This window comes from Silene latifolia, chromosome 9 (genome assembly GCF_048544455.1).
Source record: "Silene latifolia isolate original U9 population chromosome 9, ASM4854445v1, whole genome shotgun sequence".
In the NCBI taxonomy this organism is placed as follows: Eukaryota; Viridiplantae; Streptophyta; class Magnoliopsida; order Caryophyllales; family Caryophyllaceae; genus Silene; species Silene latifolia.
The window spans coordinates 63,922,567-63,940,799 of record NC_133534.1 but is presented as its reverse complement, the minus strand read 5'-3'; the positions used below and the strand labels follow the sequence as shown (position 1 = coordinate 63,940,799).

At 37.0% G+C, this 18,233-nt stretch overlaps 1 protein-coding gene and 1 long non-coding RNA gene across 3 annotated transcripts; one reads left to right on the top strand and one right to left on the bottom strand.

Annotated features, from left to right (window-relative positions):
• The first annotated feature begins 7,290 nt into the window (after positions 1 to 7,290).
• LOC141602725 (zinc finger protein MAGPIE-like) lies at positions 7,291 to 11,134 on the top strand. The gene is made up of 2 exons (XM_074422849.1): positions 7,291 to 7,682; positions 10,036 to 11,134. The coding sequence occupies exons 1-2, from the start codon at positions 7,327 to 7,329 to the stop codon at positions 11,048 to 11,050; spliced, it is 1,371 nt and encodes a 456-aa protein (XP_074278950.1). The 5' UTR covers positions 7,291 to 7,326; the 3' UTR covers positions 11,051 to 11,134.
• A 2,927-nt stretch (positions 11,135 to 14,061) lies between these two features.
• LOC141599862 (uncharacterized) lies at positions 14,062 to 18,011 on the bottom strand. 2 transcript variants are annotated; one of them, XR_012523997.1, is made up of 4 exons: positions 17,829 to 18,011; positions 16,608 to 17,447; positions 15,696 to 15,768; positions 14,062 to 14,398 (listed from the first exon to the last, which is right to left on the bottom strand). It is a non-coding gene; the product is annotated as an uncharacterized LOC141599862 (long non-coding RNA). The 2 variants fall into 2 exon arrangements; XR_012523996.1 differs by having other exon boundaries at positions 14,185 to 14,398; positions 16,608 to 16,708; positions 17,829 to 17,978.
• Positions 18,012 to 18,233: the final 222 nt, after the last annotated feature.

The window sequence follows — 18,233 nt, the reverse complement described above, 5'->3', positions numbered from 1 at the left end:
CATCATTATTTTGATGATATTCGGTGTCGGGTTTGACTTGGCAAGCTTGACATGAATAGTTTTTGAAAATAATTATGAACTAATTGTTTTAAGTTCATTTGGATGTAATTAGTCGATACTCATCATCGTACCCGGATTAAAATCCGGCATGGTATGTGGAACCAAGGATGACTTTGTGTTGGTGACTAATACATTTATTTTGGAAATGTAAAGAAATGATGAAAGGCTTTAAAATACCTTCCAAAATGTAAAGAAATGAAATAAAAGGCTTTAAAATACCTTTTAAATGTTATTAACCAAATATTATCACCGAAATACGGATTAAACCGTCATGGTATTAAGAACCAAGGGCGAAAAATGTTTTATGGTTAAAATTTGTAAAAATAAATAAAAGGGTTTGAAAATATTCGAAATGGTAAAAACCGATTACAAATATAAAATAAATTAAAGAGGAAAGACGAGAACAAACACGGTTGAGTTCTGACATGGGCACCCCATTGAGGCGCGGGCCTAAGTGCAGAACAAGGGGCTTCTGCCTTAGGCCAAAACTCAGTTTTGGCTCATCTATCCTATGTTTTAGATCGTGTTATGCATGTTTTAGCATGTTATGGTCATAAAACAAGCAAAGACATGATAAAAGAAGGATTTTTACACCCTCATACTTACATGTTTGGTTATGGCGAGAAACCGACGTAAGTGTAACAACTCGTTTGGTCGGAAAAGACTTGGTTTAAAACCGTTTTGGTAAGTAAAAAGAGTGTTTTATTAAGATTAGTGACGGTGTAGTGGTCGAAATGGCCGGTCAAGTGATTTAATGCACGATGACGGTACCAAACAATGTGTAAGGCTTGTATTTACGATCGGTAGGTCGTAATACGCGTCGGATTGTGACTTAAGAAGTCGAGTCGGAAATTTTAAGGGAGAAAAGAGGGGGCGGACACTCGCGTAAGTTCTCAAATGGGGGCATTTGAGGGGTATTTATAGGAAAATGAGTGGTTGTGTGAGTTTTGAGCGACGTGGCCACCTGGGCTACTCAAAGAGGCGCGAGCCACGTCGCGGGTCTTCGAGTTGTCCTGTCACTTTCACACAAGTTCAATCATGATTTGTTCTATCCAAGGATTTGTAGTCACATGTTTGGTACTTGACCATTCATGAATCCGGGAAATCTTAGTATAGAAGGTTTGAAAAGGTTTGTTTTTTGTGGTTGACTCGGTTTGACTCGTTGTTGGAGTTGGGATTTTAATTTTTGAGTCGGTTTTTGGTCCGGTGTCGGTTTTGACTCTAGTTAGTTTCATTGTGACCCCGTCGTCGTGCATTAAACACTCCAGGTATTTTTGAAAAGTTTTGAAATGTTTTATTTTCGAAATTGTTTTAAGTTTTCGGACGTAAAGTTGTACACAAACTGTCGATCAAACGCCGCGATTCCAAAACATGTTGTAGTCCGATAATCATCGGGTGTTTGTTGGAGTCTCGGCGACATGCGGTATCTCTGAGCCCCCACTTTGACCGAGGCTTGGACAGGGCGAAAGTGAAAGTAGAGCCCCCAGGTCAATCGAAGATTACAACCTGGAGACCCAAACGACGTTGAGGCAGCTCGAAAGGATTCAGGCCAAGGACCTGCCGTCGGGAAGGGCGACGCCAAGGCGGCTCGAGGGTACGAGCCAAGGACCTATCGTCGGGAATAGTTTAGAGTCTGTCGACTGTCCGTGCGGGTCGTTTAAAGTCCGTTAGACTACGTACAAAGGCTCGCCAGCCATAAGAAGGAGTCATACCTGAGGCATCTTCGGATACGTCCTTGCGTGTTTGCGGACAAAGGCTCGTTAGCTGTGGTGCGTACATGAGGAGGGCTCGCCAGCCGCGATGCGTAGTAAGGCTCGCCAGCCACGGGGCGTATATGAGGAGGGCTCGCCAGCCGCGATGCGTTGTAAGGCTTGCCAGCCATGGGGCGTATATGAGGAGGGCTCGCCAGCCGTGATGCGTAGTAAGGCTCGCCAACCATGGGGCGTATATGAGGAGGGCTTGCCAGCCGCGATGCGTAGTAAGGCTCGCCAGCCATGGGGCGTGTATGAGGAGGGCTCGCCAGCCGCGATGCGTAGTAAGGCTCGCCAGCCATGGGGCGTATATGAGGAGGGCTCGCTAGCCGCGATGCGTTGTAAGGCTCGCCAGTCATGGGGCGTATATGAGGAGGGCTTGCCGGCCACGATGCGTAGTAAGGCTCGCCAGCCGTGGGGCGGTCGATTAATTGACCGTGAGAATAGCCGCATCGGATGGACTTATTTTGAAGGTAGCGGACTCATGATGCCGCCGTGGAAATAGTGAATTTTGAATTTCACTATCAATGTTGTTGAAATGAGCGGGTCCTGCGAGGGAGCCCCCCCGTTGACACTTTGAAGGAATAGTGAATTTTGAATCTTCACTACTTGTTTTTTGAATTTTAAGTGGCGGTTTTAATCGCCGTTTGTTTGAATTTTTTTTTAAGGAAATAGCGAATTTTAAATTTCGCTATTACGTCTGAAGTGACGGTTTATGTGCCGCCATTGACATGTGCAGGAAATAGTGAATTTGGAATCTTCACTATTACGTTTGAAGTGATGGTTTATGTGCCGCCGTTGACATGTGTGGTGAAAATAGTGGAATTTAATTTCCAACTATTATTTTGAAAATGACGGTTTTAATTGCCGTCGTTTGAAATTTGACGAAATAGTGAATTTGAATTTTCACTATTATTTTGAAAATTGACGGTTTTAATTGCCGTCGTTGAAGTTTGACGAAATAGTGAATTTGAATTTTCACTATTATTTTGAAAATTGACGGTTTAATTGTCGTCGTTGAAATTTGAAGGAAAATAGTGAATTTGAATTTTCGCTATTTGCTTTTGTATTTGAAAAATGGCGGTTTTAATCGTCGTTTGTTTGGAATTTTGAAGGAAAATAGTGAATTTTGATTTCACTATTTGTTGTTGTATTTGAAAAATGACGGTCCTTAATATCGTCATTGAAAATTTGAAGTTTGTTATGGGAAATTGGGCCAAAGCCCAAAATTTCGCTGAAAGAACAGGGAGCACCTCATTGAGGCGCGAGCAACCTGGCGAATCAAGGGAGCTTCCCCATTTTTCTGCAAAAGACGCGAGAATGGCTTGCTCGTCATTCATTCTTCATCTTCCTCACACAAACTCGAAAACCCGCGAAAAATCGCCATTGTTGGTCTCTAGCTTGCTTCCATTCGTGCCCTTATCAACAATGTCATCTCAAGGTATATATTTCCTCTTGAATCTATTTGAATTTGTTGGTCTTTTATAGATTGATTTAGGGCGAAATTTTACCCTAGAAAATCGATTTGGGCGTTTTTGATTGAGCCCATTTCGATTGAAATTGATGATTACATTAGGTTAGAAACCCGTTTAGGAGTATAGGGGTGCTTTTAGTTTGCATTTTGGTCCCCGTTCCCGCTCCTTATGCTCAAAAAACGTGAGTGAGGCGAAGAAACCGTCTCATTTCACAATGCCAAGTTTATTTGCTTGGATAGTGGGTCCCACTAGGTTGCATTGTAGTCGGGAAAGACCGTATTTGCCACTATGGACCTTTGTTGGGTATTGTGGGCGAAATTGGAATTTTTGCCTTTTGTGACGGTCTTATGTCTGACGGAATAAGCGCCTGTTTGAGCTTGAATTGAGTCAGTTTGCCTTGAAATGGACCTTATTGGTAGTTTAGGTCGCTTTGAGGCGTGATAAGATCACGTTGCCTCGTCGTGGTCGTATTTTGAATTTTGACCGGTTTGCGCTCAAATTGGCGTAGAAATTGCCTCTTTGAGTTGTAGAGAAATACCCCATTCTATCGAAAACGTATTTTGATTTGTTGGCGGACCTCGTACGGGTCTTGGGGTGCCGTTTTTTGTTGTGGTTGTTTTGACTCGTCTTTTGCTTGAAAAGAAGGGCGAGTCGTTTTTTTTTTTGCGTTTTTTTCTTTGTAAATTGTTTTTGTTTGGTTGGGTTTGGGCGGGATTGCCCTTGTTCTGCTTTGCAGGTTTCTTTTTTTGGATTTGTCCAATTTACGCCGTCGTAATGCCGAAATTTCGGCTGACGTTCTTTGTTTGTAAGAGAGTGCTCGGGATAGGCTGGGTCCCTTGCTACAACCTTTGAGGAGCTGTTTGGGACGGGGCTGGTTAGCACTCCGGTTAGTGCACCCGCCGCGGTAGTGGAGGACGCTTCCGAGGAGGAGGGGCCCCCCCGAGGAGACTGTTGGGGCTGAAAGGGCCGTTGAGGAGCGTGAGGAGCCCGTTGTTGGGGCTACTGGTGTTGAGAGAGCTCAGACTGGGTCTGAGGCTGGTACCTCTGGGAGGAGGGTTTCTACGAGGAGACGGACTCCGGCCGACCAGACGGACGTTACGGAACGTCGCTAGGGTCGTTGAGATGCCTTCCATCCGTCACGTTGAGTCTCGTGGTCAGAAGAGACAGAGGGCGGAGACGGTTGAGGATGATGCAGACGTCGCGAGTTGGGAGGCTAGACGGGTTACAGTCCCGCGAGGGCTGAACCTGCGGGCGGCGCCTGCTTGGGCCGAGGGTTTTGACGGTAGCCAGTTGCTGCTTCGACTGGACAGGCACATCTCCTACCCTACTCACGAGGGCTTGGTGAGTCGTGTCGCCTGATTGAACTTTCGTCACTTTTGAAGTATCAGACCTGGATAGGTGTTCTGACGTTGTTTGTTTTTGATTTCAGGAGATCGGCACCATGAGGACTTTCTCGGGCTTCACTACCTGCCTGGGCTTTTACGACGTTCTCCGAGCCGGGACGAGGGCGTTGATAGAGAAGTCGGCTTTTGGGCCGTTGGTGGCCGCTTGGCGGGACATTCACAGGTCCTGTGTCTGATCCGTGCCATGTTGGATCGGTACTGAGACACGACGTCGTCGTTCTATATGGAGTTCGGGGAGGTCGGCGTGAGCTTAGAGGATTTTGCCATGATATCTGGCCTCCCTTATGGCGAGACACCTGTATTTAACATATATTCCCCAATCACCCTCGTATTTTTAGCCCGAGCATCATTTCTCTTATTTCCCGACTTGTTACGTGACGATTTACGTTAAATACGAAAACTACCCTCATCAAATTTACACTAACATACCCTCCACAAATAACACAACATTTCTTTTCAGATTGCAAGTTCACCAGTAATGTGAAGGAATGTATTGCAGAATGGATTGGTAAGCCATTTCCTAGCCTTAGTGCATTACTATCTGCAAACAAGAACAGCTTGCAATGGAAGGCTCTTGCGTTTGTTCAATCTGCATTCTGGTATACTATCTGGTTTCAGAGAAACAATGCGAGACACCAGCTTTATGTAATGAGACCTGACATTATAGCCCATCAACTGAAGCAGCTAATTCAAAGAAGAATTCGTAGCAAAATGTGCAAAATAGATAGCAATGTTGCCATTGATTGGCAGGTAAGCATAGGCTTTACGTGTTAGAATGCCTTAAGGGTGGTTCGAACCTAATCCTTGTAATTATGGTTGCTTATTTTTGATATTATTAATATACTCACATTTCACCTAAAAAAAATAACACAACATTTCCCCAATTCAATTAAGAACCCTAAATTCCCAAATTCAAATGTTAAAAGTTCTTGTTTCATGTTTTTCAGTATGTACTTCGATGAAATTTGACGATTTTTCCATGTTTTTGAAGTATACTGAATTGATGCTTTTACTTTGTTTCGCCTATCTTTTCGACGATGATAAACAGTGATAAGGTGCCTTCCAGATAGTTTAGCGTTTAGTAAACTTTTTGTAAGCAAAAGTGGCGGCAATGATTCATAATGTATCAGAGTAACGTCAAATTGGTTAAATCCCCCTTATACTAAAAGAATAAGAGTTCTCCAAAATTTTCCCACCTAAATGAATTTGGCCATAATTGGGCTTTTATTATATCATATCTGTAATTGAGTTTTTATTATATCATATCTATTATTAGGCTTTCATTATATCATATTTACATTTGGGTTATATTGAACTTTCCCTTTTCCACCGATTAATACAAAATATTAATTATAATAAATTTACAATTAAATTTCAAATTGAGTTAAATATCAGGTTTTATAATTATTTTCTTTAAAGTTTCTATCTAAAATACCGCGCATTCGCGCGGGATCTATACTAGTTGTGAGAAGTAAATGAATTGGGGAAATATATCATTTTATTTGGGAATTTAGGGTTCTTAATTGAATTGGAGAAATGCTGTGTTATTTGTGGAGGGTGTGTTAGTGTAAATTTAATGAGGGTAGTTTTGATACTTTACGTAAATCGTCACTTAACAAGTGGTGAAATAAGAGAAATGATGCTCGGGCTAAAAATACGGGGGTGATTGGGGAATATACGTTAAAGTTTGGGGGTTATTTGTAAAAACGTAAATACAGGGTGGTAATTTGTAAAAAATCACAAATATAGGGTGGTTATTTGTAATTTATCCTCTATTTTAAGATGCTTGCTGTCGTACAATCTTATGCAAGTATTGTGTTTTATCTTTAATACAATAATTATTTAAGTTTGTACTTTGTTTTGTTTATGTTTAAGTTTGTACTTGTTTTGTTTAAATTTTTTGTTTTGCAAATCTTTGTCCGGCTGATATACTTTTGCTATGTATGAGAAAGCCTCAACTTCTCTTCTCTCTTTTCTCCTAGTCCCATTTTGCATGCTTAATTACCTTCATACTATTAGAATAAACAAAAGCAAATAAAATCTAGAGAGGGTGAGAGAAAACCTTTGTCCATTTTCATCTTTCACTATAGTTTGAAACTTGAATCACACATCTACATACTTAACCTAATGAAGTTAAACACATAACCCAAAAGTTCTTTTCAACTCAATTCTTCTCTCTTTATGATCAACTAATACTAAGCAAGAACCAACTAATTATCACAACTCATATTTATAATTATTTGAAGTGATTTTGAAAGTAATCAATGGATAATAATCAAGAAGCAACTTCCAATGAATTTGTTGAAACCCCGGCTATTGGATCTAATAATCCTCCTCTTAAGAAAAGGAGAAATCGGCAATCCAGGCAAGTTAATTAATTTCACGTATTTATGGAATACATGTGAGTTATATTTTAATCAAATGTATTGAACTGATTGGAATGAATGTTTGTTTATTTTTTTATTTTAACTTCATTATTTGGTAATAAAGTTGGAAAATCAACATCTTTTAACTTTTGTACCACCTTTATGGTACAATGATAATGAAGATTATTAGCTTGGTATATTCACATAATCCTTGTTGATGTATGTTACAGATCCAGAAGCTGAAGTGATAGCTTTATCACCAAAAAACCTAATGACTACCAACAGATTCTTGTGTGAAATATGTGGGAAAGGGTTCCAAAGAGATCAAAACTTACAGCTACATCGTCGCGGACATAACTTGCCATGGAAACTCAAGCAAAGAACAAGTAAAGAGCCAAGAAAAAGGGTTTATGTTTGTCCAGAGAAAACTTGTGTTCATAATCATCCTTCAAGAGCACTTGGGGATCTCACAGGTATTAAAAAACACTTTTTTAGGAAACATGGACAGAAGAAATGGAAGTGTGAGAAGTGTAATAAGAAGTATGCAGTTCATTCTGATTGTAAGGCCCATTCCAAGACTTGTGGAACAAGGGAGTATAAATGTGATTGTGGCACTATTTTCTCAAGGTATCATGCTATTTATTGCTTACTAGCTTTGCCTTTCCTTTGCTGATTCATTCATTTTTGCTCCTTTTTCTTTATTTTTATGAAGGGGGCTTAACAAGTTGATATTAAACGACATGGTTCACTTTTATCTAGGAAGCTAGTTAAACATAACATCCTTTGGAAAGTCATTTAAATTTAATCTTTAGTTCATCATTTGTTAAGGGTATGATAACTACTTTTGGAGAGTCATCATTTCAATTTAATTGGTTGGAATTTCATCAATTTAAACTACCATGTAATGCAAACTACTATATACAGAAATGTTGTATTTTTGCCTTGAATCAGTTAGTCGGCACTTTAAATAATCACTATTACAGATCTCAGATAGTAGTATATAAACTCTCTAAACTACACCGTAACAGTTCTAAATACCATAACAGTCTGAATCTAAATCAGAAATATGTAATCTACTCATTATCAATAGAACCCTATACTATTACATCCCTCATGCGTGCCTCGTGGACGTAGTTAACACACCGTTATTGAACCACGTAAATATATGTGTTGCTTTCTTTACGTTTTCCTTTATTGCTTCTGTTAATTATAATAAGAAATAAAATGTAGACTAATAAATTCATTGTTCTTATAAAGAATAGGGTTAATTGATGGTAATAATCCCAACTATGTATGTTCTGCTCAAAATAATCCCGACTTTACAATAACCCAAAAACATCTCAACTATACCATCATTTAACTCTAATAACCTTAAGTGAAGGGCAACCTATTCAATAGGTCACTGCTTCAACTTAAGTCAGATTAAACCCTTTACATTACCAAATTACCACCCTTTACCTATTCCCTTTATTTCCTAATAATTACTATCTTCATCTCCTTCCTTGCTCATTACCTCCATTAATGATCCATTAATCTTCTTCATCATCCTTCATATTTTTTCATCATCAACCTCCTTCTACATCATTCTTTGTTTCTGTATGAATGATGAAGAAATTGAGAAAAAGCTATGACCAGCCTAGAGCTACTACTTCGGAGTGAGTTCACAAACATCCAGAGTCTTTACTTTGACATATCTTTTATCCAGGTCAATAAATCATCCATTTAAGCAGATTTCTTGCATCTTTTGAGCAGATATAAATTCCGTGCTCTACTTAATCAGCCACGAAATATCTTTAGAGTATTTTGAGAGGCAGAGATGATATATATGACAGATGATTTACAGCTTCATTCACGGTTAAGAGAGAAACATTGTCAGCATCAGTTACATACGTCAGAAGTAGTATGCTTCTCAAAGAAGCTATATCAAATGAGTTCCGAGTTACCTATAATCCAATCTAATCCCTCAATTCCAGCAAATCTCAGAATAAGGGTTCTTCATCCTTTAAAAAATGAAAAAATCAAAAACCTCAACAAAGATTTTCTACTGTTCAAATATCCCTAGTTTTGCTAACAATCAAAATCCCCCAATTACCCCAAATTTTAGAATTAGGGTTCATCATCCTCAATTTTACAACATACCCAGATCTCCAACTATTTTATATTGTGAGCCCTATATATGATGAATTAGAGAGAGGGAAGGTATTGTGGAGTGAGGTGATTAAAGTATGTATTGTTGTGGAGTGAGTTAATTAAAATAAGATAAAGTATGGAATGTAGGTATTGTTGTGGGGTGGGTTGGGTTGATTAAAATAAGTATAAAACTTTACTAAAAAGGAAAAAGAGGAGAATATTGTGAATAGATGAATAAGGAACGGGGGAGTGTGATTTAGAATAGGAGGGAGTATGAGATTATTTAGTACATATACGTATGACCTTATCTCTTGACATTTTTTCATCACATGGAAATTCAATCGCTTAAAACTAGTTGTCCCTCAGGTTGTCCTACGAGTTCATAAAAGCAATATATAGCTAATTTGTGTCAACCTTACCTTATATTTTTCTTTTTGGTTAAAATGGGACTTTAAATTAAGAAAACGGAAATAACCGTACCGTAAGTTATAAATCATGGTGGAGGGTCAGCGCGGAGAGCTCAATACAAGCTATCGTGTCTAAATAATTACAACTAACAGAGTCTAAATTACAAAGATTCTCAAAAAAATTAAAGGAGCTTTACTCCAATTAAAATTTCCTTGATTTGGTCGAGCATCATTAATAGATAACTTGGCAAGTGCGTCATTGGTGTAGCTTGGCTCAAAGTCGATCTTTAAAGATTGTGAGCCCTATATATGATGAATTGTAGTCAACCTTAGGTTATCACGCATCATATCAAGGTGGTAATGATGTTAATGAAATTAGTATGTATATAAATGGTTAACTTATTAGATTTAAAAAACACATAATATGTTTATTGTGCAAGCAGGAGGGATAGTTTCATAACTCACAGAGCATTTTGTGACGCTTTAGCAGAAGAAACAGCTAGAATGAATGGAGCAAGTACTCATTTTAGCCTCAATACTACAGGAACTATGAACAATAACCTCAACTATCAACTGATGGGATCTAATATGTCACAACATTTTTCATCTATTTTCAAGCCTTTCTCATCAATTACTACTACTACTACTAAAGACGAAACCCTTGACCTACAAACCCAAAGCGGAGTTCTTCCCTTTTGGTTAGGTAATCAATTAGCCCCAACAAAATCAAACTATGATAATATGCACCATCAACTTAATAACACTACCAATTCATTTAATCCCCAAAATACCCCTCTCATGCTGGTCCCAGGTTCGAATCTCCTTCCAGACAATAATGGGTACTCCCCGTTGAGTTGGGTTTTTGGAAGTAAGATATCCAGTTCATCACTAAACAATATATATATCAATGGCGGAGAACTGGGAGCAATCACCAATATTACTTCAAATAATAATACCACCTCTTCTATTCCTTCCTTGTATAGCACACAACATGTAGACACCCAGACATCCTCTAGTAATTCCTCACATTTCATGTCTGCCACAGCATTGCTACAAAAGGCAGCTCAAATTGGTGCTAATATTTCAGCACTTACTACGACATCAAATGATGCACTCTTTCTTGGGAACTTTGCGTTTTCGAAAGAACATAACATCATCAACAATACTGCTAATGGTAATGGTAATGGTAATAGTAATAGTAATAGTAATTGTGACGATGGGTCAGTGTATGGTACTTCCAATTCAACTACAACGAATCTTGGAAGCGACATTGAGGGTTCGGGGTCGGTCCATAATCTATCAACTATGTACAACCCTACTAAGCGTCAGAAGTTGCAGAATGAATATCAAGAAAACTATATAGGAGGAGTTGGAAATAATGGAGGGCAAACTCGGGATTTCCTTGGGGTGAGCTCTGAAGCTAATTGTCATCCAACGTCTGTTAATGGTTGGATTTGAGTTAATAATGGATTAGATGGATCAGGATTATATAGTGTTTTAATATCACAAAGTTAGTTATTATCAACACTTGATTATCAATAATAATGAATGGATTTATGGATGAATTTGTCAAGGAACCATCTCAACCAAAAGCTTAAGCTTTTGGTTGAGATGGTTTCTTGACATGGTATCAGAGCCAGGTGATCAAAGGTCACGGGTTCGAATCCCACCCCCCTCCATTCTAAAAAAAGTGGATAATCGTAATGCAAGGAGGAATCCGCTGCGCACCCACACTTCAAGCCCAAAAAATGGGCCTTCGTGTGAGGGGGAGTGTTAGAGTATAAAACGAATTAAGGAACTTCAACCATCAGCTTAAGCTTTTGGTTGAGATGGTTTCTTGACATCAACCAACCACTCTTCAAGCCCAATGGGCATTTGAGTGAGGGAGCGTAATAGGAATATTTATAATAGTTGAGCCTCAACCATCACCTTAAGGTTTTGGTTGAGTTGGTTCATCTATCATGGTATCGAGGGAGGGTGTGACCAAGAAGGTCACGGGTTCAAATCCCAGCAACCTCAAAACTCCTCAAAAAAAACTCGAAGTGGAAACCCAAAGACACGATGCGGGGAGTCGGTCTGCAGACAACCAACCACTCTTCAAGCCCAATGGGCATTTGAGTGAGGGAGCGTAATAGGAATATTTATAATAGTTGGGCCTCATCCATCACCTTAAGGTTTTGGTTGAGTTGGTTCATCTATCAGAATTAAAAGTGGAAAGACTTTAAAAGTAAGGGGTAATTATCAACGATTAATTAGGATAATAATGGAGCTATCATGAGTTAGATTTGTGTTTTAATATTATTAAGTTATTAACATGCCATATGTAGACCGCATGATATAGAAGGCACATTTAAATTGTCGTAACATAACTACTCCGTATAATGGATTATTCAAGGTTAGTCGTGACATAACCACACGTCTTCCTGATTTCACCCTCAGTGCCACCAATCTTAATAAACGGCAAAATCTTTGCCAAAGATAGATCCACCTGATAAACTTGAGACAGAAGATGATACACTTTGGTAGAGAATCATCCAAAAGTGCAGCGTCAGACGAGTTGTAAAGTACTTCTCGTCGAATGCCTTTGATGAGAAGACGTCCTGATACGACCCAGATGTCGACATATTAGAAAATTCAGTAAGGGGCGGGGATCGAACACGGGTGAGTTGGGTTCGGATTATAGGAAGTATTTTAATTAGACTATTAAAAATTGATCATTCTATCAGATTTAGTTATTATGAGAGTTAGATTAAGTTTAGAATTATTTAATTACTTTTAACTAGTTTAGACCCCGTACGTTATATGCACGGTACTTCAAGTTTAAAATTTTTATAAATTACATATTATTGGTACCTTATAATTGTAAACATTTCTCATCATTGTATTTTGCTTTGAAAAATAAAATCTAGAACTGAAAATTAGTTAAGAGAATTGAGTAATGAGTTGAAATATATTTTAACGAAAATATTTTATAGCATTAGCTAATGAGTTCAATTTATATTTTTTTTTTAAAAAAAAAATTTTGTCACAAAAGTAATAACAACGATTTTTAATTTTGCTTTTATACTGAATATGCATCATCTAATAATAAGATCAATAAAGGATTTAACAATTTATAGTTTTATATCAATTTTATTTTATTTTAATTAACATGTTATAATTTAGAATTTAGTGAAAATAATATAATTTGATAAAAAGATTAATTTTAATGAAAATATAATAGATGAATTAAATGGTAACTGTTAGTTTCCTTATTTAGTGAATGAACATAATAATCATTAATTTCCTTTTTTGAGAATATGTTTTTTGGCGGGAAAATAATAGGGAGCACTTATTCTTTTAGTAGATAGAGGATTAGGTTTGGAGTCTTGTCGGTTAAGAAGACGTTAATTATTTATTGGGAGGTTTGTACGTTATTCTTTTTTTGGTGGAATCTAAGATTTCATTAAGCTCAAATCATCTATTACAGGCTACATATAACATTAACGTGTTGAATGACATACACCATTTTATGCTATTAAGTTAATTCAGTACCTATCACAAATACTAACCGCATCCCTGCACTTAGCTAGTCATTTTGTTTCTCATTAAATTCTGGATTTGAGTAATCAAAACATCAGGTCTCTTCAAGGTTCCTTCCAGCCAAGCTGCATAACATTGCTACTACACAGCATAGTAGGCAACCATGATGGCAGCTAAACACAAATGCTTCTTCAATTGTGACCAGGCCAGTTCCTTTTTCCAATCCATACAAGTCCATTACCATGTGGTTCTACAATATGAAGCCAAGAGCAAATCCCTGCTATTACCAGTCTTGTATATCTGCACTGCTGAAAAATATGACAAACAGTTTCATGTGCATCTCTGCATATACAACAATCAGCATCAGCACTAATGCCATGCCTAAATAATCTGTCTTTCACATTGAGACCATCTTTGAAAATTAGCCAGCACAGAAATCTATGCTTAGGCAAAGACCAAGAATTCCATACCAACTTGGCCCATCCTACCTTCTATTCCTTATGCCTCATCCACTCATACCCAGAGTTCACACTGTAACCTTTCTGATTAGTAAGCTAGATACCAGCGTCATAACCTTTTTTAAAACTATCCCTCCCCAATATGTGTGTATTTATATAAATATATTCACTACAACAAATCCCTTGCATTTTTGACGCTTTTTAAGGCTCTTTTTGACGCTAAAAGCGTCGTTAAATTATTTGTCGACGTTTTCTAAAAGCGTCAATATTTTCGCCGTCAGTATTTTGTGACGCTTTTTGCTGTCAATATTCTCGACGCTTATATGTGTCACGGCATTACATACTGACGCTTCTTTGTGTCGATCATGGTGACATAATATTACATCAAAAGTTTCAGTTTTGACGCTTTTTTCTGTGACCAAGTTTTTTCCGCTTAATTATATTTCTAGGTTAGATGCTTTACTACATAAAAAAGCGTCGAGAAATATATTTTCAGAAAAAAAAAATAAAGATTGGCACAGAATGTTATTTCTTTAAACTACAAAAAATTTAAATAAAGTACTTCGAATCAATAAAAATCAACTTGACACAACTGAAGTACTAAACAAAATATCAAATAAAACAAAATAATATCAATAAAAGATTACCCCTCAAAATTTATATTACAAGGGCTTTTAGGTTACAATATATGGGTCGACTAAATCATCTACTCTCTAATTCGTCCAGTATAGTTGTCATCAAGGGCACCACCGGCTGCAAACTATTGTCTACGTTCTTTGGGCGCTCAAGTAATGTATAGAGGGTTGATTAACAACATCAAACAAACCTGAAACGAGTTCACGCAAGAATTATTCCATATGAGTTTAGTTATCAAATCCATGACAATAACGCAATTAACGTAGATCTACCGTTATAATTGACTGAATCACGCAGTCTTAAGCAATCACCCGAAAAAACCTTTGTATTTGGATTAAAACAAAAACTTGCTGTACAAAGATGAAAAATATGGACACTCATTACTAGCAATCAATTGAAGCAGGGATGTCAATTTCACCCGCATCCATCAAAACCCGATCCACCCGATCCTAAAAGATGGATGAAAACCCGATTTAAATGGATGATGGATGGATGACGGATGAAACAGATGATGGATGACGGATGGGTTGGATGAAGAAATTCCACCCGCCATCCACCCGCCATCCATCCATCACCCGATTTTATTATTTTTTATTTAATTTTTTTTACATATTACACATTATTAAGATATAAAATATTTAAATTTTCATATTTTTCTACTCTCAATATAAATATTTTGTGAACCTAACCACTAGAAAGTTAAAGTAAAGTAATTATCTAACTTTATTTTCGTAGAGAAAAAAAATCATCATTTTTTTTAACTTGAAATATTTAAATACACAACACCCGTTTATCACCCGATCCACCCGTTTCATCCATGGATGATGGATGGATGGATGACGGATGATATGTTTCACGGATGACGGACGGGTTGGATGCGATTTTAAAAGGACGGATGGATGACGGATGAGGCTTCACCCGACCCGATCCCGATCCATTGACATCCCTAAATTGAAGTAACAAATCCACTATATCTAGTCTTATCGGTTCATCTAGGTGATATCAAATAGTACAATTTTGGAAATTCACAAATAAAATGTTGTGCTTCCTAGTCGAAGGAACCAGGCTGACAAATAGGCTAATTCTTTAGGAACTATAAAAAATATACAATGATTAAAAAATGAGTATATGGGGATCGAATAAATGTACAATGTACTATCGGCCAAAGACTATTTCACTTAACCAGGTTCAGCAGCAAGGTTTTATCTCAAGAACAAAGTCCCCAACCTATCATACATAACTTAGTTCTGTACTACAAGAAGGTAATGAGCACATAATTATCTCGGCTAAGTTGCTAACAAGACTCAATTAATATAAGTAGACAATGTTTAACTTCATTAGATAGAAACGACTTTTACAGCAGGCAGAAAAAATTAGTGGCGAATATTTGTTATGCAAAAAATAATTTGGCTGCCACATATATCAATAAAATAGAAATGCTCAAGCTCTAGAAAGTTGATTAGCAAACAATAACAAAAATATAATACCTCAAGATATGAGAGTACAGGAATTCCCTCGGGAGTGATCCTCATTCAACTTTTCCAATTTTGCAGCATATACCTGTAAAATGCAAATATAACCCTTATTGCTTCTCATACAACACCCCTGAATCAATTAGAAGTACTATAACTCATGTATAATTTGTTAAAGGGTTGCAGCAACATTTTTTTAGCATGTCTATATTTTAGACAATAAGAATTGAGAATTATCCTTTTAAAACATTATTGTCTACTTAAAACTTATGGAAATTGAACTTTGGGATGATCAAATATAAAACTTCAATTTTAGTCCCAACACACATCTTGGAGCATGATTAACCATCAATTTCAAGTAAAAACGCATATAAGAAACATGAGCCACTTGATGCGGTATGACTAGACTAAAAAGGGGGATTAACATAGAAATCCATATACAACTCATATAGCAAAAATAAAAATCCCACTCAGTCATTTGTTTACCCTTTAATTTCTTGTGACAGTATTTTAATCAAACGTAACCAACTGAATTGGGACAAAGGGAGCACTCTCTAAAACCGTCTCATTTACGAGGATATCCAGCATTTGCCACTTGTTTTACTGTACAGGAAAGATAAAGCATGAATTCACCACTCTTTTTACGCACTGCAATTACCCATTCTTATAAAAAAAAAAACACTCTTATAAAAACATCAACCTCGAATCACAACTGACTAAGAACAAACATTACCAAACACCTGTTAGACATTGAACTGAACAATAATTAAGCAACCATTTCAATATAATTAACCCATAATGTCAAAGTAATGAAACAAAATATGGCCGAATCAAACCATTGATTAAAATAGAATACAACCAACTGTACCCATAGAAGGGGTTTAAACAAATATTTATACAAATTTAAAAACTGGGTCATCAATCTACCTGATTTGTGCCATATTAAGAACACCCATTAAGAAAGTTCAAATGTTCTCTTAGCTTCTCTTCACCCGACATTGTTCAATTAGCATCGGATAACCCACAACCTGAAACATAATAACGATTTTAAAGTCTAGATATTTTTAAACATGATCTTGTCTTGTTAAAATCTCTCAGTCATTATCCCTATCATGACTTGGAAAATTAGAACAAACCCTGTGGTTAAAATCTATGTTTTAAAAACATAGGCTAACACCTAACCAAATAAAATGAAGGAATAAATCAATATATGATTCATGAATAGGAAATACATTAAAAAGTACCATAAAAACATAGAGACCTTTGTTAAATAAAGTACCATTGAAGATGACATATTTCTTCATTGAGCTCGTTTGACGTCTTCGATCAATTTATTTAAAGTAGAAAAATCATTGAAGTTTGAAAAATCATAGCTACGGAAGGAACACCGTAAAAGCCTTCGTGAACTATCCATTAAAATATTTTTCTTTTTTTTACTACACAAGAATACAATATAGGAGTATGTCATGCTAAAGACGGTCTTAGGTTAAAACCTCTCGTAATCCCTTTTTCATTTTAAAATTATCTAAGTCTCGGTTGAGAGTAATTCTCTTAACTTAAGACCGTCTGAAGCAAGAATTTGTCCAAGAGAATATCAATCAGACCACCAACAAGACTTAAGTTAATCAACTGTACCCAATGATACAACTGATTTCAGATGGGCATATTCGATAATACAGTAATACCTACTAGGGGAAAGAAATACTTAAACTTATCATCGATCTAGTAACACAACCATCATTTGTACTGTTCTGGAATCAATCGATCCTAAAAACCAAATTTAACAGGAAAAGTAAATTAGATTTCAAATTGTTTGGAAAAAAAGGTATGCCAATGCTAATACGGAGTATATTTCTACATTTCCCACATTATAACATCTATATATGCCAAAAATAAGTATCATTAATCACTGCCAGCATTACTTGGAACCTAATCAGTAAAGCGGATAAATAAATTACAAGTTAAGTGTCAAAAAACTAGAGAGCAACAATGGGTTGGAGATCAACAAATTTCGACAAACCCTAGATCTAAAATCGAAACATTGTGAGAGCTATTTGGTTAATATAAAATGTGAACAACATAATTCAAGAAAAATAAATTAATAATTATCAATCAAACGAGGATAATCGTTACTTGAGAGCAACAAACCTTGAATCAGTCATCATCGAAATACACTTTGACAATAAGTTTGATGGAGCGAAAAAGGAGCCTCGGTTGGAATGTTGAGAGGCCAAGCATCATATTGCTTTGATGGAGAGATAACAAAGAAGCTATGGAGAGGCGAACATGTGAAGAGGCGGAGTGCTGAGAGTTAGGGTAAGGATGAAAAATGGAAGAGACTAGAGTAGTTTCTACTTTTTTTTTTAGATGCACAAATTCTCACGTATAGACGGATACCATTTCCCCTCACAAAATACCCATTTGCCATAAACTGGGAAGCACATGGGGTGCCCCACCTTATCCTCTACCCATTTTATTAGAGGTCTTTACCTGTCTGTTCGCCCCACCCGTCTATACCAAGACCTATTGTTTTAGATGTGTCCGTCATTGTTT